Source organism: Cercospora beticola, chromosome 10 (genome assembly GCF_033473495.1).
Source record: "Cercospora beticola chromosome 10, complete sequence".
Lineage (NCBI taxonomy): Eukaryota > Fungi > Ascomycota > Dothideomycetes > Mycosphaerellales > Mycosphaerellaceae > Cercospora > Cercospora beticola.
Genome location: NC_088944.1, coordinates 1 through 24,832, shown reverse-complemented (window position 1 = coordinate 24,832; position 24,832 = coordinate 1). Strand labels below are relative to the sequence as shown.

At 42.8% G+C, this 24,832-nt stretch overlaps 6 protein-coding genes across 6 annotated transcripts; 5 read left to right on the top strand and 1 right to left on the bottom strand.

Annotated features, from left to right (window-relative positions):
- Positions 1-1,316: 1,316 nt before the first annotated feature.
- On the top strand, positions 1,317-3,414 carry RHO25_013146 (uncharacterized protein; the record flags this gene model as incomplete). The annotated part of the gene is made up of 2 exons (XM_023605072.2): positions 1,317-1,429; positions 1,488-3,414. 2 exons carry the CDS (start codon positions 1,317-1,319, stop codon positions 3,412-3,414), a joined length of 2,040 nt encoding a protein of 679 aa, XP_023448558.2.
- A 1,196-nt stretch (positions 3,415-4,610) lies between these two features.
- RHO25_013145 (uncharacterized protein) lies at positions 4,611-6,155 on the bottom strand (the record flags this gene model as incomplete). Its single annotated transcript, XM_065603658.1, has 1 exon — positions 4,611-6,155. The coding sequence occupies one exon, from the start codon at positions 6,153-6,155 to the stop codon at positions 4,611-4,613; it is 1,545 nt and encodes a 514-aa protein (XP_065459730.1).
- A 3,218-nt stretch (positions 6,156-9,373) lies between these two features.
- Positions 9,374-9,706, top strand: RHO25_013144 (uncharacterized protein; the record flags this gene model as incomplete). The annotated part of the gene is made up of 1 exon (XM_065603657.1): positions 9,374-9,706. One exon carries the CDS (start codon positions 9,374-9,376, stop codon positions 9,704-9,706), a length of 333 nt encoding a protein of 110 aa, XP_065459729.1.
- A 99-nt stretch (positions 9,707-9,805) lies between these two features.
- RHO25_013143 (uncharacterized protein) lies at positions 9,806-10,249 on the top strand (the record flags this gene model as incomplete). Its single annotated transcript, XM_065603656.1, has 1 exon — positions 9,806-10,249. The coding sequence occupies one exon, from the start codon at positions 9,806-9,808 to the stop codon at positions 10,247-10,249; it is 444 nt and encodes a 147-aa protein (XP_065459728.1).
- A 1,273-nt stretch (positions 10,250-11,522) lies between these two features.
- Positions 11,523-12,443, top strand: RHO25_013142 (uncharacterized protein; the record flags this gene model as incomplete). The annotated part of the gene is made up of 2 exons (XM_065603655.1): positions 11,523-11,826; positions 11,935-12,443. The coding sequence occupies 2 exons, from the start codon at positions 11,523-11,525 to the stop codon at positions 12,441-12,443; spliced, it is 813 nt and encodes a 270-aa protein (XP_065459727.1).
- Positions 12,444-12,487: 44 nt separating this feature from the next.
- Positions 12,488-13,079, top strand: RHO25_013141 (uncharacterized protein; the record flags this gene model as incomplete). Its single annotated transcript, XM_065603654.1, has 2 exons — positions 12,488-12,766; positions 12,825-13,079. 2 exons carry the CDS (start codon positions 12,488-12,490, stop codon positions 13,077-13,079), a joined length of 534 nt encoding a protein of 177 aa, XP_065459726.1.
- Between the last annotated feature and the right edge of the window lie 11,753 nt (positions 13,080-24,832).

Sequence of the window (24,832 nt, the reverse complement as noted above, 5' to 3'; positions counted from 1 at the left end):
GCGGTCGACAGCCGGACCTCTATGCACAACAACGTCTTCACGAATCATCCGCCGCCAAGTCAAGGATGTCTGACGCCAACGACTACGCGGGATACATGAGCGGCCTTCGTGCGGAGAGACTCGCGGTAGGAGAACGTTTGCAGTATGTTAGAGAATCGCCCCGAAAGGCCCAATGCTACTGCTTCGAAGATGATTACTGTTGGACGGCAACACCCTCTGAACATATCTCGCTCATATTCTTTTTCACACGCGTACATCGCGCTCGCCGTGGTCGGAGGATCAAGAGCACTTGAATGTTGCGCGCAAACTTGCATATTCTCTAAGACACGAGCCGCCATTCGCATCGAATAGATAGATAGCTTATACTGCGCAGAGTGGACGACGAGGTTTGAGGACCTTGGGTATGTCAAGGCAGACCATTAAGTATATCGATGAAGAGTTACCAACGACGCCCGGATTCATCTTGACCCATCAAAGTTAGGGTGAGCCTAGCAGATAGGAACTGCAAATGGCCATCAATATCGGTTCCAGCCATACGTAAGCCTGTCAACCATCTTGAATGCAGTAGCTGCAGCGAACGGATCCCAACAGGCACTATCTAGTAGTGCAACATATACGGCATCACTTGAATATTCACCACCATCTCCCGTTCTCAACTGCAATCCAAATCTACGAGCTCGATTAACACTTGTTCGCACAGCTCGTGGCAGATGTCACAGCAGCATCGACAACGTTGTGGCCTCTTGACCGAGTCGCAGCGAAGAGTAGTGATGGCGAAATCGATCGATCATACCGCAGATGCACGTTACGTGATGCCATAATTCTGCGAGAACTTGCCTGCTCTGACGTGAGCATCAACATATGCAATTTTGGTGTACACAAAGGGAAGTATTTGGTGATGTGATGGGATGAGGTGAGGTCGACTTGTCGGAGCGGAACAACGTGCGCGCCGCCGGCGCCAAAACTAGACAGAGGCAGCTCCACAACGCCGCCACATCAACAGCAAGACACGACATGGAGGACATGGGCGGAGCGGAGCGGGAGCGGGGAGCGGCGACTTGTCTGCGTCAATGGACTCGACGATGCCAAGACCACTGGCGACGGAAGCGGCCATGAGGCATCATCCTTTGTGTGACATGACTGAAAGGCCGCGCACCGACGACCAAACAACGATGCTCGTCACCAAACGCGGAACACGATCGCTGTCATCACCACCATCACGATCATTTTGGTATTGCCGTCGCCCCGAAACCCATCGTCGACGGCCATCACCATTCCTTCCATCAATCGCCGCATCCTCCTCCCTCACCTTCCCGATGCAGCTCGCCCGCGTGTTGCTGCACGCGGCCGCGATTCCACTACAGTACTTGGACCGGCCACAGTATACTGCGCATCCTCCGCGCGGGATTCATGGCTCGGTCTATCGGTGGTTCGTCGTGTCTTCTCCCCCGCATGCCCGAGTCCGAGCTGACCACATGCGCATGCAGGAAGCGAAGCGTGCATTTCCTCTTCGATGAGACGGAGGAATGGCTGCTGCGTGGCTCGACCTCCTTGTCACCACAGCAGCATCTTCAAGCCGATGCTCAACGGCAGTGGCGCATCGAGGTCGAGGCAGCCCACCTTTCTCCCGTACTCGAGCGGACCAAGGCGGGCACTTTTCTGCTGCTGTTCATCATCGCTCTGGTGCTGCTTCCCCTATCCTTTCGGCAAGAGCCTCAGCTCTCTTTACAATGGGAGCGCCCAGCGGTCCCTCCATTGCCCTTGTCCGGATCTCTTCGATCGCTATCTCGAGCTGCACCGTTATACTCGCTGCCATGGCTCGCTCGTGACGACAGCCCGGTACCGCGACCGCGCTCGCCACCGCGGGCCCTGTCGCCATGGACGCGTCGCGACCTACATCCGGTCTTCAAGCACATTGACCAAGGCGCCAAAAAGTTGGAACATCATCTGCAAGAGCTCCACGAGGTCCTGTGGAGTCCGAATTTCCTCTTCTTCGAGGCGACTGACTCGAACCAGATCGACTCGCTCATCACTCTCCTGAGCCAACCTCGACGTCGCCTTGCCTTTCCGCTGCAGCTGCATCACGACACGCCCAGCGGCGCCGAACAGGCTCTGCTGTCCACCGTGTTCGACAATGCTGCTGGCGCACTGAAGCTGTGGTCCAATACTACTCGCACAACGACTGGAACTACTCCGCGCATCGCAATCAAGGCCTGCTCAACTCTTATATCACAACTCGACCGACTCCTCGATCGCGCCGTATCCGTCGTAATTGAAGCCGCTGTCTCCCATCGTCGTGGGCCGCACGGTGAACAGTACGGTGACCAGTGCGCTCTCCACAGCGCATGGCTCGAGCATCTCGACTATCTCCATGCGATAGCCGATTGGGCACAATTGCAAGCCATGAACGTTTTCGTTGCAGAGCAACGCCACTCTGCCATGTCGTTCTTTGCAAGTCGGGTCTTGCGCAGTTTGCAAGCAGAAGAGGTCTCAGTCATGTCTTCACGAAGCGCTGCACGAACATTCTGTGAGCGCCTTCGCCTCCAACTCTACCGTGGAAAGCACAGTGATCTCGTCCGAGCAGCCGGGCGTGCGGGTCTTTTCGCTTCCAAGTTCTGGGCCAAGAAGGAAGAGATTACGCATCAGCAAGCCGCAGACATTCTCACACAGCAGTTTCGGGAAACAGCTACGCTACCACCCCCATACGATTGGATAATAGACTCGTTGTTCGCATACGATACTCTGGTGACCAAACATGGCGATACGTTGCCGACTTTCTACGAACCTCGAGGTGCAGACTGGTCGGACACCATTGCCTGCCCCCCATATCTCTCGGCGTATTCACTCAAGAAAGCGCGGCAGGAGTCTGACGAACTAAGAGATGCCGTTGGCGTCGATGGCCACGAAGACTTCGAGAATCAGCCGCCGCCGCAGGAGGAGGCGTGCACAGTTGCCCCCCTCTCGGCGCGCGGTTTTAGGTCCGATCAATCCTGGGATCGCTACAAGCCACAGGTGAATGGAGAACGATGTGTCGAAATGGACTCGAGCAGCAGCATTTCACGACCACCAGCACCACGACAGTTCGTGTCCCAGTCCCGACATCTCTTCTCTGGTGCCAGCAAGAGATGTCCTCCTCTATCATGGACAACGACCACGACAACACCGAGCTGCTTCATTGAAACCTGGTTCCTCGCTAACGCAGCAACAGCACACGATGAAAACAACATTTGGTGTCTCGACCTTCCACGCAGTTGGGAGGAAATCTTGGAAAGCGAGAGCGGGCAGGGCAACGAGCGCTCGCTTTGGACGGAGACTTCCACGGCACATGTGACGCTTCAGCCGAGAGAGAGGTATTTGATGGAACGGGGGGAAGAAGCTCTGAGAAAACGCGAGCGCGAGGAGAAGAGCAAGTAGATTCGTCCTCGGTATCAGTCGCAGCCGCAGCCGCAGCCACATGTTGCAAATGACCAACGGGTCTGATGTAGATTGAAGGAGCTTCTAGCCCTTTTTTTTCCGTGCTCAGATCCAACGTCACATTTGCTCACGGCCCCAGCGTTGGATGAGCAAACCCAAAGGCGAGAGGCCATGGCGGAAATGAGTGAGCTAGGGAAGCTGCATAAAACCAAACGCGATCGATGTGTGGTGTTATGCAGGCGGAGTCAAGCTCTTTCACATTCAACAAGGCGGCTATTGCGGGGGAGCTATAAATAACCAAGGGTACAGGCGGGCTCACCACACACACACAAACACACGAGGGATACAAGATTCTTTTTTTTCCACTACTTGTGACGAACGATTGGGCTTTTTTGCGTTTTGATCTCTCAAAATCGTGTCTTCTTCTTCTTCCGACTTTCATTCTCTTTGTCAAATGTGTGCCGTCCAGTTCCAGAAAGTATGACGTCTTCCACGTCTCGTATTTTTCATAGTTCCATCGTTATTTTTTTTTTCTCGTCGGGAAAAAAAAATGGCAAAAATCGTAGATGATGTCGACCCAGCCACAGCCGTACAGTTCCATTTCCTGATCGAATGGTCCGCCGGTAGTTGTGTCTCTCTCTCTCTTTCTCTCTCTCTTTCTCTCATATACTTACGCACACACAATATCAACGCCCACCATGACAATGGTGATTTCAAAGAAAAACCATGTGAAATGAATGAACCATATCGACGAGACCCAGACTTGGAACATTGTTCGGTCAAAAACTGTATATATGGCGGTTGGTATTGATCATGGATAAACAGCTCCATAGGGCGGGTGAAAGGTCGGGTGATAAGGGAGTCTTTAATCCTTCGAAAATACAAAAATCAGCTTATAAGTCGTGTTTTTCCCTTTCAAGTGGTATTGATGGAGACGCTTTGATCTGGCGAAGCCGAGCTTCTCGTAGATTTTCTTAGGGAGAGGAGGTTGTGGGTTCTCCGGTTTCGAGGGCGATCTTTGAAAGGGGGTTGAGATTTGTTAGCTTTGCGTGCGTCTTTTTGAGGTCACTCTTGGAGAAGAAGGGAGGTGAGGAGAGGGCATTTGCAATCTCTTCAATCATAGCTTTTCTTCTACAGAAGAGAGAGAGAGAGAGAGAGAGAGAAAGATGGGAAGGGCATGCATGGGCCGCCAACCATCATTCTTTCTGTGTCCGCTTTGTTCCTCCCTCTCCCCCGTGCGTGACCAAAGGCGGATCAACAATCTCCAACCACCTATCCATCCTCTCCTTCTGCAAAGTCATATCTCCCAGCGAGAGCCCCGAGGCTAAACGGAAGAAAGCCTGGCCTTGTATCCATACTTCGGGTCGCGTGGTCATGTCGTGCAGGACTTGATCCAGAGTCGTGGTGATGCGGGAGTTGACAAGACGGGCCCAGGTGAGTTCCCAGGCCGTGGAGTCTAGATTGAGGGTGATTGTGCCTGCGTCGTCATTGTCGGTTTTGACATGGGATGGCATGCGAGGACGGTCACCTTGGAAGAAGGCGGTGAGGTCGTCGATAAGAGGGTCAAAGTCGATGTAATCCGAGCATAAATCATCGAGTTGTGGTTTGTGACGTTCGAGATCGGCGAGGCTGCTCGTGGCGATTGAGGAGCAGTGCTGAGCGAGAGTTTCGAGCTTGTGTGCGCTGCTGAGCGTAGATCGTAGGAGATGGATGCGTTCGTCGATGGTGGGTCGAGAGAGGAAATATCTATAGGCGGAATGCACGGGCGTGCATGCCGCGATGAGGCGAGTCAGCGTGGTGTCGTCGGGCGTCTTCTGCTGTCGGCCACGCTTGTTGTATGTAATGGCAAGGCTGCGAGTGAGGTGGTGCAAGAACAGCTGCGGGGTATTGAGGGATATGATGTGCTGGTATTCATCGTCCCAAATGGAAACGAGCTGGGCACCGGCCTCGCGGAACTCGTGAAGTCGGTGGTCAATGGCATGGCTGAGGTTGAGCAAGCAACTGCTATACTTGGCAATGCCGGGAGCAATGGTGTAGCGATAGATGGAGGCCGCCTCCGGGTTGCGATATTCATTGCCCACATCTCCGCTGCACCACGCGGCAAAGGAGCAGTTGAAGGCCGATGGCGAGATCGAGGCTCGCCCGGCAAAGGCGTGGCGCGCGTCGGCCACCAATTGCGCGTTCGTCCGCTCCCAATCCGCGCGGAAATGGTCGTCCAAGGCATACTCGGCGTTCATCACGCACGATGCGGATGCCACGGCGCAGTACGACGCAGTGGCGACGCGCATCTTGTTAAAAAAGGCGCCGCGCTGGAAGCGGGTCGAGTTCCCTGCCGCAGTGCCCAGCTCGCCCAAAGCACGATGCACGCGCAGGGCAGAGTGCGGTGAGCTCGTCCCCGACGCCAGCCACGCCACCACGATGGCTGCCCCGATGCTGGCCCCTCCCACCGCCGCCGCCGCGCCCAGGCTGCGGGCAATGTGCTTGTGGAAGGCGCATGGCGGCGCCGAGAGGGAGCCCACTACGTCGGCGAGCGAGGAGGACGAGGACAGCGGGACATTGCGGTAGCCACACGCGTGCCAGTAGATGCCCAAGAAGAGCCGGCACACGAGCAGCAGTGCAAAGATGCGTGGGGCGAAGGTCGGCCAGGCGCAGAGCCACACGACGGCGGCCAGTGGGAAGAGCAGCTGGAGGAGGCCTCGGCGTCGCAGCACAGCGGCGGCGATGCGATCAAGAGCAGTCATTATTGGCGCCGTCGAAGAAGCCGAGAAGAAGCGCGATGCAGCTCGCAGAGGATATGTGAAGTGTCGTCGTTTGTCTGCGATGCCCGCCAAGCATTGGTTCGGCGCGCGCGCCCCGAACGTTGGGGCCGAGCCGTCCGTTCCGTTGCGTAGTCTATCAAGAATTCCCACTTCTGGAAACAGTGCCTGAGCCGCATTGCGGGTGAAAGTGCTGCAGATCAAGCCGCCTTGGGGAAGTTGACCGAACACCCAAAACACATCAAAGCATTGACATCACCATGCGACCTTCGTCGAGCACGCCGTTCAATAATTCTGCGACAAACACGGGCAGCTACCGCTATCAGGAGCTGTCCCGGACATGAAAGCACGATCGAACACATGACGCGAACGCGTCTTGAACTTCAGCTTCAACGCTCTTTGAAATGCAAACCCCAAATGACATTCGGAACGTCATTCCCATCGTCGTAAGCAGAGCTGTCCAAACGCATTCCTGCTTTACAGACAGCGACGAATTTCCTCTAAATCAAGTTCTTTTTTAACAACAAGTACAGTTAACAAATGCGCGAAACAAGGACAAGCGTCAAGAAAGACTTGCAAGGCCAGCGACAAGACGAACATTCTGAGCTGCATGTAAAAAGTACGTTTGTTGTCCATCGATGGCCTCGATGCGTTGTGTATGATGATACCAGAGTTTCAGACTCGGGTTGAACTACAGCAATGCGGTGTCGCTGATCTCAGACACTTGCTCTCTACCGGCGCCATTGTCCTTGTCAAGTTGCGTTCTTCTTCTACTCACAGTTTCTAAACCAGGCAGCACACCCTCTTCTCTAAGCTCGGCCAAGAATTTTCTTGCCGCAGAACCGAATCTCGTCACGCGTCTATTTCACGCTAAAGGAAATATGCGTCCGGTCGTACGTGGACTGACGTACTAGCCTTAGCTATGACTTCTCATTCTCGAAAGAAGTACCTTGACAAGTAAAGCTGGACAGAGACTTGTGCACCTCAGCTAGAAAGAAGTTTGTCTCTTGAACTTGCTAGACTTGTTCTTAGGGATCGACCTAGTTCGGGATGCTTTGAAGCAAGATCGAATGAAACAAAAGGGAAGAAATAAGCTGCTATGGGCTTCAAGTGGCGAATACTCGCCCGGAAGTGAAGAGCTTTACGCCTAGACTCGCAATAGTGGCAGACTTGTAAAGGTAGGATTTATCAATCTCAGCGACATGGAACCGACGAATAAGAGCCATTAACAGCGAGCATGCAACGAAATGCCGAGCAAGTGGCGAGCAAGCAGACGAGCGAACCCGACTTTGTTCTACATCAAACGAGCAAATCACTTGCTCGAAGCCGCTTCATCGCCAACTTGCACGTGGCAACCTCAATAGAACAAGTAACACCATCCTTGGTGATGCTACGACAACCCGTTCTACGCTCAACAATGCCCTCGACAATGTTTAAATTAACCGCCGATAAGCTTGCGTCCCTGAACGAACATCCATCTGCAGCTTCATGGCTATAATGAGGATTCCACATGGGTGAAAAAAGTTCTCAAGCACAGCACGCGGTATTATCTAGAGTATGTGACTTTTTTTTCCCTTTTTTTTTCCTTTTTTTTTTTTTTTTAAAGAACCAACACAGACACCATAAGGGCGCATCGGGTAGACACGCAGTTTTAGACCCGAGTCTTTCCGCCGGTCGCAAATACACCGCCGCAACTCGCTCGATCACCACGAGGGCGCTGGTCTGTACATCTCAGCAGAGGTCTCTTTTGTGGCCAAACCCCCAAGACACAGCTATGCAAACCTTCTTTCTCTATCGTCGACGGGAGTTCCCCCTCGTTAATACAACCATTGGAGTTTCCATTTCCTTCACTACATCTCCTAGATGCATGATCGAATTTGATCATGTGCTAGGGATGATTCGGTGCTGCTTGGAGCCTCCGAGGTCTGCGGGATAATGTTCGTGAAGCCGGACAGAAGGAAGCCGTCGATTCAAGCTTCAAGCCATGATCCACGATCGTTGACCCAAGATTTCCCAAGACGATAAGAAAGGCAGAATGAGGACAAGTCGGACATGCTAAGGTTAGAGGAGAACGGGGTTGGAGGATAACGCTAAACGCTAGCCAATTAATAATACTAAACCATTAGTAAACTTCGCGAGCACTAAGTTCAACGTTGAATGACATCTTTTGGTAATAGATGGCAAAAGGTGCTTGTGTGAAGTCATTCCTATAGACTAGGTGGAGCGACTTCGCTACCGGTCTTCTCCAAGGAGATTGACCTGTCTGCATGCACCCGATGGTGTAGTGGCTTGTGATCTCGAGGTAAGTGCGAGGAGCATTTGTTCTTTTGCACCCATTGAAGTGACTTCAAGACCGAGCTGCTGTTCAGCGACGCCAAAACGTTTCCAACGTATGTCTGCGACCGACGGCGTGCCGGCCAGCAGTCTGGCGGGGAGTGCGAGAGGGAATTCTTTCTTTGCACCGGTTGAAGTGACTTCAGAACAAAGTTTCTGTACTGCGTTGCCGGGAGGCCCGATCGGATGCCCTGCAGTCAATGGCATGGCGGCCTATACGTCGGCGAGGAGTGCTAGGAGAATATTGTTCCTCTGCACCTTGGAAGGGACTTCAGCATCGACTCTCTGTTTAGAGACGTCGGAAGGCTTTCGCGGAAGCCAGTGCCTAATGGCGTGGCGGCTTGTAATCTGGCTGCGCGCTACTGGGATCTTGTTTGATGGGCGAGCGGCGACTGATCCGCTGTTCGGGCTGTCGTGTCGTCTTGGAGCAATGCCAACACCAGCGCTGACTGCATGCTGAACAGCGGCGCCGAACTGCGTGGCGTACAGGCGGGCCGGACGATGGAGGGTGTGCGGGCTCATGGCGCTTCGAGGGTCGAGTGTGCTGTCGGAACACTGCTGTTGCTGTTCTCGCATCGATGGTGACAAGGTCAGTCGAGTCCAGGTGCGCGTCGCGACACGATGTGAGCCTTCTTCAAGCGCGTCGCGAGCTCGTCAGCGTGAGAAGTCCGATGGCTCCGCTCCCCCCTCCTCCTACTCACCTTCATCTCCGCAGACCTCGCCCGCCTGCCGCACCCGATGTGGAGCACTGGCGCGTACTGTTTTGCGAGAATGGAGAGCGCGCTTCCAAAGCTGCCGCGTAGAATGAGGCAGGAAGAGGAGCGTCAATTCCCCCACACGATACAATCGTCGCCGTTGCAACGCTGCAAATGGTCGCCAGACCGATTACCTTGAAGATATTTGCTCCCGATGAGGATGGAAACGCATACCCAACACACATTGAGGACATTGAGAGCACGATGCTGGCTTTCGTTCCAGACTCAAGCGGACCAGTCGACACCGAGATTTTGCACCTGGAGCATCCTCCACAACTGGCGCAGAGCGCAGCGGTGGCTATGGTCACGTTCATGTTCCTGGGACAAGTGCCGAACAATTTGACAGCCGACATACCATATCCGCCGCTTTGGGCTGCCACTCTAGCAGCACTCACGGCGGATTACCCAGGACTGTCCAGCGGCCGCGAATATGCCCAAGCGGCGTAGGACGATTTCTGTGTGGCGCCATCCCGCCCGACCCCCGGCTTTGCTAGCGATGTGGGCAACCACAACGCTCGGGTGCATCATGTGATGGCAGCGTTGAAGATGCAGCAGATGGATTTGGCAGGCCTGCAGCGTCGGACTGCCACGATCATCGCATGGGTTTGCGGTCGATTTCGAAGCATCAGTCAACGAGCCATTGAAGAGGCTGCAGCCAACGTCACCGCTTCAGAGCAATACCTGGCGAGACTTCGTCACGAGGCCGAACAAAACGTGCCCGGCGGCATGGTTTTCGCCGCAACGGAGACAGAGTTGAAGGAGCATCGACGTGAACGTGCACGGCTTGAAGATCATCATGGCACAGACAGTGGACTGCAAGCAACATACAACGAGCTGGAGAGGCTTGTCGTCCACTTCACTGTGCGTAACGTCGAGTACGAGCAGGAAATGGCAAACTGCGCATCATTCTTGTGCCGGAACGAGCGGACTGATCACGCTATAAGATCTTCGAGAGAGTACGATACTTTGCGACGAAAGCCTGTCAAGTGATATCGCTATTACGACCCCTTCGAGATCGATTTCTACGCCCGCTATAGAAAATAGTAGGTCCTTCGCTCTGTATTTCAAAGAGAAGAGTTTGAACATGTTGTACAGCTAACTTTACAAGAAAGCGACATCTTGATGGGACGCTTGCAGCTGCCGCAGGCTCATTCAACAATTGCGTCCGTGGACTTTGCCGGGATCAATTAGGCTCCAGCAAGCTCGCAGGCTGAGGTGTTGTAATTTCCTCTTCCCATTCCCTCTTTCTTCCGAGCATCGCCCACGGATAGACAAAGGCTGTTCGGACTACTGCTAATGCCCGCTTCCGCTTGTGTGCATATACTAGGAAGCTTGACATAGCCATTGCCTCGACAGTCTAGACTCTATTGTCAGGCTATCTCTTCGTCGCTGTGCCGAAGTATAAGACCTCGCAGTATCAACATGAATCGCCCAGCCATTGAGATGCAGGAGAGCGAGATACGAAATCGCCGGGACTGTGTCCACGCTGATCCTGAGATTTCACACAAGCAATAGGTGGACCAATGACACCTGCCTTTAAGATTGAGATGCTCAGCCTACGAGAGAAGAGGCATAGGTCCACTGGCGTTGTCCTTCGTGTTGTACTAGCCTGAATGCCAGTCACACAGCCATTTGCAAGACAAATCGACGTCTCCTCGAGCAGGCGAATGCGCATCAAACCCTTATACGCAGCGTACGGCTCAACCTATGCACTCATGTTGCTCGGAGTTCCATGCTTCCGCAAGCAACTACGTTCTAACATGCAGTTCCTACTTCCAGTCTTGTTTGGTCCCGGGCCAATCCTGCTTCTCGAAATCAACTTCGGACTTCCACATTGCAAGACCCGCTGCCCTTGGACCTTTACATCCCTCTTTCAGAAGCCAGGACGTCAGGCATGGATAGCGCAGGCGCGTCCTGTTTCTCGAAACTCATACCTTCAGACTTTCGAAGTGCAAGAACCATTGTCCCTGGGCCTCGTTGCCCCCCGGTACAGCTGTGAACATGGGATAAGTTGGAGCTTCCAGGACGTTTTTGCATGTGTGATGAACTTCGAGCGATGCTGGATTTGTAAACTGGACTGCTGTTCTTTGAGATAGTTGCGAACACCGAAAAAAGCCTTTGAAGAGAAGAGTCACAAAACTTCCTTCACCACTACGGCCAAGATTCTTCTCGCCTGCGGGCAATAGATTCAAAATTTCATTCCCCGACCAAGGCTCTCTGGGGTCTGACCCATCGCACGAAAGCTCACCTCTCCTCGCCGACTATGAATCCCACTCCCTTGGAAGAAGATGTGCTCTATCAGCAAGTTGACGAGCGAAGGGCTGCATGCAAAGACGATGCAAGCCGTATAGCCGCCCTCGAGCAGTACATCTCTGACCGCGCCGGCCCACTCATGCAAGGGTCGTTGAATTTGCACGCATATGCTCGGTGGTACTTTCCGGAGAGATACGCTGCTTTTGTCGCCAAATTTAAAGACGCTCTCCAGCTGGAAGGACTACTCAATATGGCCAGCAAGAATTTGGTTGAGCAACAGGAAATTGCAAAGGCTGTAGTATCTCCTTGGCCTGGTTGGGATTGGAGAGTAACGGATGAAACTGGACACGACGATCGCACGCCCTCTTTTCATACGCACAATATGTTGAGTAGGCTTCGCTGAATTTCCATTCGAAACGAAGATCATGAGGCGGTAATTTTGCGGCTGCAGACTCTTATGCTGAAAAGGCTGAGGAATCGGAAGAATGCTTGGGGCAAGTCGAGGCAAACTTTTTTGACGTTTGGAGACTTGGATGAGCTGGAGAGGGAGATGGATGAGGGCATCCGGCAGCGCAAGTCAAGAGAGACGCCACAGGTTGAGAAAGAGCCAGAGCCCGAGCCGGAGCAGCAACAACAGCAGCAACAGAAACAGATGCGAGGGGGTCGACGCAAGGTGAAGCCCGTGTGGGACGCCAGAGACGCATACATAGTAATGCATACGAATGGTGCACAGCAGCAGCAAGCCTCTGCCGATACCGAGCAAGGCCGAGCTCAAGATGACGACGACATTCTCCTTGACCTCACCTCTTTTCAAAGAATGCAGTCTTCTCCGGCTCGCAATCGATCCTCCTGGCCGCAAGGCCCCATCACAGGGTCCAGTCCTCCTCGTTGCCGTCCCTTTGGCTCGAACCTCCTCCCCTCCGACCCTTGAGCCCTTTCCGCGACGAGGAAAACCAGACGCTGGCTCTCCTCACTATGGATTGCGGCACATCTCTGCCAGATCCTCGCTTTGGACTGCCACTGGAAGTATTCGGTCGAGAAATTATGCTTGCCCGTACCGAGTATATGCACTTGGAGAACAGCTACGCTCACGACTTTCTCACTTACATCAGAGTGGAGCTTGAAGATGTTCGCCGCTTGGTGATCGCCAGCGTTATTGCTGCTGCAAAGGCCCTCGCTTCCGTCAATGTTACTCTAAAGGCATTCGCCATGTACTTCAAGCAGCTCCGTGCCCGCAAGATCGTCGACCTCGGGGTCAAAGATCTGAAGGAAATTGAATTGTCCGGTCCTCTGCGACGTCCGCTTTTGCGAGGTGCGTGGCAAAGACCATGCGATGGACGCGCCAAATATCGGCCCCCATTCCTGCTCCAAGTGCAAGTGGGCCCTGTACTGCAGCAAAGAGTGTCAGAAGAAGGACTGGCCTGCGCACAAGGTCATCTGCAAGCCAAAGGAGCAGTTCGCTCAGCTTCTCAACAAGACCGTTGGCAAAGACATGAGCGACAAGCTGCCAGAGAGCATGTCTTTTGGGATGTGGATGGAAGACACCTACCTGGAAGGCGCAGATTAGGATGATTGAGCTGGCTGCGCAGAAATATGCAGACCCCAACACGGCTTAAGTGAGAGGATGGAAAGCTCAGCAGATAGGCGCACGTCGAACGACGGTGTGCCCATCACAGGAATTGAAGACAGGAAGATGTGCGGTACGGCTTCTGAATGCACCCGGTTACTGCTCGCAACACTGCCGTCTGTGTAGGTAGGTATAAGCATGATGGTACGATCGCCCAGCCGCAGCCGCGATCACAATCGTCGTCTTGTCCGTCACTTCCGCAACTTCGCATCGTTCAACTCTCTTCTCACCGGACCACTTATTGGCCTCACAAAATCTTCATCTCCAATCCGAAACTGTGAGCTCTTCAACCTTGGCAAAATTTGCCCCTTCCAACATCACGAAAGTACCAACTGGGCAGTGTTGGTCTTCGTTGGATGGTACGCAACCTACCCCTTCAATGCCTAGTGCTCCTTGCTTATCGCACCGCTACCGTTATCGTCAACTCCTGGCTCGTATCTAAAGATCTGTTATTATTGATATACGAGTAGCAAGAACTTTCATCCTCGCTGCGTTTCCTTATCTAGACTCTAACGATCGTTAACTCTTACTTTACTTATCGAAAGGGCAGTTGTTAACGCGAATAATAGCTTGTTATATGCTAATTCGCTCCTTAGAACAACTAGGAATATTAGATTATAGAGGCTAAAATAATATCGACGCCTCTTCGTATATTAGAATATCTCTATAGATATTACTAAGCTAATTAAGGTTAATTAAGCGTCGCTAGAAATAACTATCGTCTTCGAAACTATAGTATATAGATTAATAGATCTAAGAGGATATATTTATAACGTTAATACGATACGCTCCCTATATCGAGTAGATTAGACTAAGGAGTAAAGTCGCGAGTATAATTAGATATAAGAAGAGGCATCTCGCGTCCGGCGGCTCCTAAAGCTAGAGTAATAGAGCTATATACTATATCTCTACTCTCTTCGATATAATAGCTCGTTACTTTACCTACTAATAACTAGTAGAGTAGAGGATATAATAATAGAATAAGCTCTTCTTATATCGGCTTCTAAAATATTTAAGAAGATAAGTATACTTTAAGACTTATTTATCTCTCGTTATATATAGGTTCTTATAATATCGTACGAGATCGATCGTATAACGAGTATAATACTCTAGATACGATCTAGAAGCGATTATACTTATCTTAGCGTATTAATATAAATATATATATTATCTCTTAATCCTAATTTATCCTATCTTTTAGATATACGAGATATAGTAACTATAATATAAATTAAGAAATAAAATATAGAGAAGGTATAAGAATCTATAGTATAGGAAATAAGTACTAGTAAGTAACGACTATCTTAGAGACTATAGTATCGACTTAGAGAAGTTATAATCTCTATAACTAAGTTATTCTAATATATTTCTATATAAGTAGAAAGCGCTTATAATACTACTCCGAAGTATCTATCTATAGTAAAAAGTCGTCTATTACTCTATATAATATAGGAAGGAGTTATTCGCTAATAGTATTCTTAGTTTAATTCTACCTCTTACTACCTAAATTTCCTTATTTTAACTCTATAGATTTCTAAACCTATATATTATATAGTATATAAAGGAGTCGTTCTCTAATAGTACTTTCTAATTCTATTCTATCTTTTACTATCTAAACTTTCTTATTTTAATTCTATAGGTTATAAAGATACCGAATATTCCTAAATAGTATAGGCGAGATTATTATCTACTAAATTATAAAAAGTCGTAGAGTTTTAATACTATCTATAATTCTAGCTTAAGCTTATATAGCTTTCTAAAATATAACTTCTAGAGCTAAGTTAATAGTAATTTTTCTAGTAGGTATTCTATATATCTTAGAAGTAGGTATAATTTAGAGTTCTATAAAAAGACTACTATTAAATATATACTATCTAGTTAGTTATACTATAACTAGAGAGGAAAGTATAAGAGTATATTCGGAGTAGTTACTACTTTTATTAACTAAGAAAATAAAATAAACTACTTTTAATAATATAAATATATTATAGAGCTTCTATTATATATATAACTATATTATCTAAATACTAGTCTAGAAGCTTTTTCGAATATCTTCTATATTAAAAGCTTTTAGAATAAAATATTACGTTTTAGTAATACTACTTAAAAGATATTTCTTATTTAATAAAATAGAATAATCTAAGTTATAATCTTCGACTAAGTTAGTTTTAGAGTATAGCTTCGATTAATTAGAAATTAAGTTCTATTTTATCTATTACTCGAATATATAGTTCTTATTAGACTATAGTCTTTTTACTCGATAGAGTAGAATATTACTATTAAGATATATTCTATTATAGTAAGTAACTACTACTTTATATATACTATCTATTTAGTAGTTAATTAAAGTATAGTTATACTATATAAGAAGTATATATTTAATATTATTCTTTATACTAATAGAGAAAAGGTTCTTAACTTTCTTAATATTTATATTTATTTATAAGTTATCTATTTAGTATATATATATAGTTCTCTTAAGTTTTATAGAAGAGTCTAACTAGATTACTATTACGTTCTAGATAAGTATAATAATCGATCTACTTAGTAAAATTAGATATCTATATAATAGTAGAACTTAGAGTAGCTAATAATATAGCTAGAAAGGAAGTTATAGTATTAAAGGTTATAAGAGTACTAGATAAGCCGAGTAGATAAGTACTAGTATAGTAACTATCGAGAATCTACTCTATTTATTTATCTAATTAAAGCTATTACTCTATTTAGTCTACTATATATATATAATTCCTACGCTAGATATTTACTATAAATCGTTTTTATTTAGCTTAGTTCTATCTTATAAAGATATAATTAGTAGCTATAAGAATCTAATAGATATTTTAAGATATATTAAATATCTCGTTAGTAAAATATTCTAATATAAGCTTCGGACTCTTATTTAAAATAAGAAGAAAGTAGTAGATTCTTATATATAATTAGTATAGACTCTATTAATATACTCTAGAAGAGTATTATCGAAAGGCTTTTTTTTATACTACTTTATAGTTCGAGTTTTATAAAGTTTAGTTATACTATAGAATAGCTAGATAGCTAGGAATTTAAACTAGTCTATAGGAATATTTAATATTAAAGAATATAGTCTATAAAGTTCTATTATATACCTCTATATAGTTATAGATAGAAATAGATAGCTTCGGCTATACTAGTAAAGTATAGAGTAGCTAGGTATTTATAGAAGTAGAAAGAAGATAATAAAAAAGTCTAGAATTTCGATCTAGAAAAATTAGAAAGCTTCTAAGAATATAAAGATAACGCTAGTATAGTATAACTACTATAAGATTCTAATACTCGACTATAAGATAGCTCTTCTAAGTAGTAAATACTACTATAGACCTAGAGGCTAGAGTAGTAACCTAGACTCTAAATAGGCTAAAAAGAAGGAACTAAGTATACTTAAAAGAAAACTTTAATAAGAAAAAGTAAGGATAGTAGAAATAGAAGAAAGAAGTAGTAGTATCTCTATAGATACTAGAATAACTAGCTACTAGGAGCCTTTTATCTAATATAGAAGACTCTAAAGTAGACTAGTCTCTCTACTTTAAAGCTCTCTAGAAACTTTAAGTCTAAAAATAGAGTATCTAATATAAGCTATCTAACTCTATACTATACTTAGAGCTATCTATAAAGATATCTACTATTCTAAATATTCTATAAAAACTAGAATTTCTCTAAATATAAGTTATATAATTAGATACTAAGGAAAGTTAAAATCTAAGTAGAATTTATATAGAGAGATACCTACTTTAAAAACTAGTAAGAAAAAGTTAAATAAAAGTTTAATATAGATACTAGTAAAGGAACTAGAATTATATATATAGACTTAAGTCTCTAAGCTAGTAGATAAGAGAATAGAGCTTCTAAGTACTAAGAATATAAGAAATAACTAAAAAGAACTACTATAAAGAATCTAAACTATTAAGATAATATAAATTATTCTAAGAACTAGAAACTATAGAAGTAGTAGACTATATAGAGCTTACTATAAAATATAAAGATATAAAAGAGTTTTTCTACTAGAGTACTAGTATAAGAGCTAGAGGTATATAGCTCGAGAGGTATAGCTTATTAAGCTTTAAAGTATAATAGCTAGTACTACTTATACTTAGTATAGGATAAGAGTACGTAGAACGTATATAAACTAACGAGGCAAGAATTATTCTTAATATTTCTAGACGAAGAGTCTAGAGGCGCTTAATATATTACTATATTCTATTTCTTATAATTATAATTCTTCTACCTTATCGAGAGTAGTAATCTATTAAGGCCTATTATACTTATATAAAATATATCTATCTAGTAGACTAATCGTAACGACGATATACTAAACGATAGATAGCTATTAGACTATATCGAAGAGATATTAGAATCTAGAATAGTATAAGCTAAAGAGAAATAGAATAAGAATATAGATAATACTAACGATACTAGTAATATATATATAATACGTAGGCGCCTCTAAGCTAAAAATAACGCGTTATACGAATAGCTAGAGATCCGTACTCTTAAAGCTAAGAACGAATACTTACTAAGAGAAGTATAGATAATTAAATTACTAGTATAGCTAAGCGCGATAGCGCTAGATCTTAGATAGCTAATATCTTAGCAAAGCGATATATCCGTAAGTTATATAAGTAGTATACGTTCCGAAAGCGACGAGTATAGCTTATACGAGTCTATTAAGCTATATACGTCTAAGCTCTTTAAGAGTAAGACTATAAAGAAAGTATACGAATTTATCTATACTCTTAAAATAAACTTTATAGCTATATCGAAGAGGTTTCTAATAGATTACTAGAAGGTAATTATAGGTATTATATACCTCGTAGGCGAAGCGTAAGAGGTATAGTATAATAAATATCTAGGCGTTCTATCTATAGGATATATCTAGTCTCGGTTCTATTAATTCCTATATAATATTATCGGAGATTAAGCGAACTATATACTTCTCGTAACTATAGAATACGAGAATATACGCTAGAGTAAGAGCTAGAGTATACGATAGTTTATAATAGACCTTAGTAACCTAGAGTCTTAGTTAGGTAACTATACTAAGGCGTAGCTAGTACGCTAGTTCCTTATAAAACTAAAGCTATTACTATATAAGGATATTATTAAGAACTATATTGTCTCTAATAAGTATACCGACCTTATTACTCTAGTAAGGCGCCTCGAGTAAGCTAAGAAAGCTATACCTTATAAGCTATATTATAGTAATACTAAGAATAAGTAGGCTAAGCGTAAGCGTACTAATAGTAATACTTCTTATAAAGAAGCTTCTAGTTCGACTAGCGGCTAATACGATACTTATAGTAGTAAGCCGAAGAGTAAATATAGAAGTAAAGGTAAGAGTAAGAGTTAGTAACCTATATACTTTATATATAACGAGGTTAGCTATATTAGTTCTAACTACTCGAACTCTAGGAAAGATAGTAATAAGCTAGCTATTTATAGAGTAACTATAGTAAAGGAGTAGTTTAGAGCGAAAAAAGCTAAGGCGCTAGAGATAATATACGAGTTACTAGCGCTAAACTAGATAGTAATAACTCTCTACCGGTTTAGAGTATACTAGTAATATATATAGAAGAAGAAGTCGAAATATAGTTAGGTAGTAAGCTAGCTACTTTCCTTCTCGATAATACTATAGATATTAATATAATATTAAGAGCCTTTATACTATAGTATAACCTACTAATAAGGCCGAATACGGCTTTGCCGCCGGTTACTACCTTTATAGGTAAATTAGAGTACTATTATAGTATATACTATATATATATATAGATCGTAGACTCTAGTAGTAAGGAGCGATCTATAGGTAGTATCTTCTATATATATAATATACTAACTTCTAACGTAATCTTAGGCTATCTATAGCGACGTACTTAGCGTATACTAGCTAGTAGCGCTATAGATAAATAGCTATATAGTAACGATCGTTTTAGTAAGTTCGAAGTCCGAGAAGCCTATAAGTTCTTTAAGGATCTTTAGAAGGTACTAGTAGTATTTATAGTAAGTCTAAGTAAGATAGGTAATAAAGTTAAGCCTATCTCTAAGGAGTTCTATCGTTTTAACGATATTCTTAATCCGATAGAGGAAATAAGAAGTAAGCTAGTTAATAGTATAGAGTATACGATTAACCTATAGCCTAGAACTATACTACTATTCCGCCTACTATATTACTAGTCGGAGCGAGAATTAGACGAGCTTAAGGAGTATCTAAAAATAGGACTCGAGTATAATTAGATCGAGTATTCTAATAGTAAGATAAGTATATCTATTCTATTCGTACTAAAGAAGAATAGTAAGCTATAGTTATATATCGACTACTATAGGCTAAACGAGATTACTATTAAGAACTAGTATCTACTACCTCTAATTAGTAAGACGCTAGATAGGCTTATAGGAGCCGTATAGTTTATATCCTTAGACTTAGCTAATATATACTACTATATTCGGATTAAGCTAAGTAACTACTAGAAGACTACGTTCTATATACGCTATAGCTATTTCTAGTATAAGGTAATACTCTTTAGCTTAACGAATATACTAGTAATATTCTAAGTATATATTAACTATATACTAGTAGAGCTAGTCGATATAAGCTATATAGTATATCTAGACGATATCCTAATCTATAGTAGGATACGTAAGGAATATATATAAGATATATATACTATACTTAAAAGACTCTATAAGTTTAGACTCTATATATAGCGTTCTAAGTATAAGTTCTTCTAGAAAAAGGTCGACTTCCTTAGATTTATAGTAACTACTAGTAGCGTAGTAATAGACCTAAGTAGAGTAGCCGTAATCGCCTTATAGCTAACTCTAACTACGCTAATAGAAGTTTAATCTTTCCTTAGATTTACGAACTTCTATTATCGATTTATCTTCGGATATTCGAGAGTTATAGTACCTTTAATAGTACTATTAAAGAGTATAAAGGATAGAAAGAAGCTAGAGCTAATTAAGTAGGAAGTAGCTAAGAAGTAGACGTTCTATAAGCTAAAGAATCGATTTTAGACTATACTACTACTAAGATACTTTAACTCTACGCTATACCTATAAGTCGAAACTAATACTTCCGACTTCGTAGTAGCTAGTATTCTAAGCTAACTATTCGAAGCGGAATAGTATCTAATTACCTTCTTCTTATAGAAGATAATTAACGCTAAATATAACTATAAGGTTTATAATAAGGAACTACTTATAGTAGTTAAAGTATTTAAGGTATAGCGACTATACTTCGAAGGCACTATATATAAAGTTAAGGTACTTATTAATTATACTAACTTTAAGAGGTTTATAGGCGTTAAGTAGCTAATAGATAGATAAGTAAGATAGACGATATTCCTCGCTCTTTTTAATTTTACTATTAGCTATCGAGCTAGTAAGCTTAACCTAGCCGATATACTATCTAGACGTAGCGACTACGTACGAGAGGCGAAGGAGATAAGTAACCTCCTACTATTACTATAGTAGAAACTCTAGGTATAGAGTACTATACTCGTAAGCGGCCTAGTTATTACCTATATAAAAGCTACTTACTAGGCTTAGTTAGATACTCTAAAGGTAGTTATAGCGGCGGCTAAGAGCAGCGGAGTAGCGTTACCTAATAGTAGATATATTATAGTAGCGGCTAACTATTCGGTTCGTCTATTTAGCTTTGCTCTACTCTTACGAGTCGCTAGCGCTATTACTATATAAGAGTAGCTATATACTAATATCTCGAATATAATTATTAGATATACTACTATATTAGTATAGCTCGATCCGAAAGTAAAAGTACTATACGAGTAGGCCGAACGCGAAGGTATAGCGAGCGAGAAATATACTATTAAGGATAGCTATATATACTAGAGAAAGGCTCTATATCTACCGAACGACCTAGTATTATAGATATAGGTAATCTATATATACTACGATAATATCCTAGTAGGCTATTTTAGTAAGGATAAGATAGTAGAGTTAGTTAAGCAGAAGTACTAGTAGCTAGAGGTTAGTAACGATATAAGGTAGTATATCGAGTAGTATAGTAGCTATTAGAAGATAAAAGCGAGGCGCTATTATCTTTATAGCGAGATAGCTATACTTTTATTACCTAACTATTCTTAGAAGGATTTATCTATAGACTTTATTATAGATCTTCTATCTAGTAAGTAGAATAGCTATATCTTCGATACGATCCTTATAATTATAGATCGTTACTTAAAGATAGTAACTTTCGTCCGAACGATAAAGTACTATACTAGTATAGAGCTTATAGATATCCTACTTAATAAAGTAATACGACTACGTAGCGTACTAGCTAGTATCGTAAGTAATAGAGGCTTAGTCTTTACTAGCTAGTTCTAGTTAGACTTCTACTACGAGACGTATATTAAACGTAGGCTAAGTACTATATTCTACCTATAGACTAATAGTTAAACCGAGCGCGTAAACTAGACGCTTAAGTAGTACCTACGTATCTATTATAGTAAGCGATAGGACGACTAGATATCTATCCTATTATTAGTAGAATTCGTATATAATAATAGCGCGAATACTATACTTAAGATATTACTATTTCGAGTAGTATACGAGTTTAATCTAGACCTTTCTATAGAAATATATAAGAGGGATATAGGCAAAGCTTAGGACGCGCTTCTTCGGAGAGAAGTACTAGTAGTAAAGGATACTATAGAGAGGTTAAAGTAGAACTATAAAGAGCTAACTAAGCGCTAGTAATAAGCAAGCGAATCTTAAGCTAAGTACTTTAATTAGAAGTACTAGCTAATAGAATTTAAAGTTAGCGACTTAGTCCTATTATCTATAAAGAACCTCTAGTTAAAAGTACTATCGAAGAAGCTAGTAGATAAATTCGCTAGACTATTTAAAGTTATTAATATAGTCGGAAAGTAGGCGTACTACCTAGCTCTACTAACTAGCTCGTAGATTTATAATATCTTCTATATATTTCTCTTAGAACTCTAGTAAGGCGGCAATATATAGGATACTAGCCTACTACTTATAGATAAGTAAGACGAATAGGAAGTCGAGAGAATACTAGAAAGCTATATAGAGAAAAGTATAAGGAAGTACCTAGTTCGATAGCGTAAGTAGCTAGAGGAATATAATATCTAGAAGCTAGTAGAATATATCGGAGATTACGAGGTACTTAATATATTCGAGGCGTAATACGAAACTAAGTAGCTTATATATAAGGCGAAACTACGGAAGAAATAGTAATACTAGTAGTTAGTAGAATAGTAAAGAATTCTAAGAATTCTAAACGCTAAGCCTTACTAAGATATAAGTATTACTAAGATACGAGAATTTAGAAAACTAAAACGTTATAAAAGAAGAGAAGGTATTTATTTATAGTACTTATAGATATAGCGTATACTACGCGTAATAGAAGTATATAGCCTAGAGCTAGCGAGATATAAGAGTACTACGAGAGCCTAGTAGAAGAGGAGCGCGAGGCCTATAGGCTACTCGCTATCTACGCCTAAGTCTATATTATTATTCTTCTTCTTACTTTCCTTCTTATTATCTACCTCGAGCTTAGAGAGCTCTCTCTCGTCCTAAGTAGACTAGCCGAGATAGGTAGAGGTAATAGTAAGGTCTAGAGCCTCGCTAGAGACGCTAAGTAGATAGAGCTTCTATTATACGAATTAGTACTATATAGTATAAGTAAGCGACTAGTAAGATATAAGATATATCTTATACTCTAGCTCGAATATACTACGCTAGATAGCGAGGCCTATACTTATCGCCGCGAGCTCGTTAGCGAAGGGTATACTAGTAGCTAGCGCCTCGCTAGCCTTCTTTAGTATAGAGAAGATACCGGCAGACTTGCCCGAGTTACTCTATAGATACTTAAGAGTAGTAGAGTAGCCTTACTTACGTTATCGAGACGTCGGCAGAGCTACTAGTAGCGTATAGCGCGCGTACTTATATATAGTAGGTAGTAGTAGTAGCGCGCGCGCTACGCCTACTTTATAAGGTCGAGATAGGTAATATAGATATACTTATAGTTAGACCTATTATAGTAAATATAGTTTAGCTACTAGCTAAGCTTTATATTACTATTATAGCGCGGCTCGATAGCTAGGTATAAGAAGTTAGTAGACTCGAAGTATACGATATATATACGAACCGCGCGACTTATAGTCTATAAGGTATAGGAGGTAGCGCTAGTAGTTATTATTCTCTACTTTCGATAGGTCTTCTATTATATAAAAGAGATAGTTAGTAGCTAGAGTAGTAGGAGCGATAGCAGCTCTTCTTAGAGGTATATTACTTATAAGTCGTATATAAGGATAGTACTAGATAGTTAAGTATATAGTATAAGTCGGATATAGAAAGCTTACTAAATATAGATAGTTAATAGAGAAAATACGTAAAGAGTATACGACGAATTTATAGTACGCCGGCGCCTTATAGCGTAAGCGCCGATAGTATATACTATTAATAAGCCCGTTACTACGGAGAGTTACTATATAGTAACTAGCTATAAACTAAGGCTCGACTTAATATTTATATATATAAGAAGTAGTACGAATATACTATATACTATACTAAGACGATAGAATTATATAGTCTTCTCTACGAGCTAAGATAGCTCTATTAGAGAGAGGAGATAGTTATAAGAGCTAGAGGTATATAGCTCGAGAGGCGTAGCTTATTAGACTTTAAAGTATAATAGCTAGTACCGCTTATACTTAGCGTAGAATAAGAGTATATAGAACGTATATAAACTAACGAGGTAAGAATTATTCTTAATATCTCTAGATAGAGAGTCTAGAAGCGCTTAATATATTACTATATTCTACTCCTTATAACTAGTATAAGAGCTTTTCTATCTACGAAAAATATAGAATATACTACTTACTCTAGTTAAAAGAAGTAAACTAGTATATAAGAATTATCTATTTATTAAAGAATATATTACTAGCTAGTTCTACTACCTAACTTTTATTTAGACTTCTATAAGCTCTATAGAGTCTATAATATAGAAAGTAGTCTTCTAGTATCTTTCCTAGCTATTTAAAATATTAGGCTATTATAGACTATTTAGCTATTCTATTTAGCTAGAGTTATACTATTTCTTTATTAAATAGAGACTTATATTAAAAAGTATATAAGAGAAGTATATAGGTTTTCGAATTATATTTAGATAATATTAACTAGGCGCTCGTTATACTTATTCTTATTAACTATATATACTATTTCGCTCGAAGTTAAAGTCTAGCTCTCGCTTCTATTTCTAATTTTATATATAATATATCTTCTAATTCTACTAGTAGTTACCTTCGTATATATATAGCTATATTTATTTATAATAAAGTATATATTATTATTTAAATATATAATCTTTTAAATATAATTATAAATATAGCTAGGAATAAGTAGCTTTTAATCTATATATTACTAGAAGGTATTATAAAGTATATACTAAATAGAATCTATAATTAGAAGCGTAGATATAGACTTATATAAAGCTAGGAAAACGTTTTAGGGTTAGGGTTTAGGGTTAGGGTTAGGGTTAGGGTTAGGGTTAGGGTTAGGGTTAGGGTTAGGGTTAGGGTTAGGGTTAGGGTTAGGGTTAGGGTTAGGGTTAGGGTTAGGGTTAGGGTTAGGGTTAGGGTTAGGGTTAGGGTTAGGGTTAGGGTTAGGGTTAGGGTTAGGGT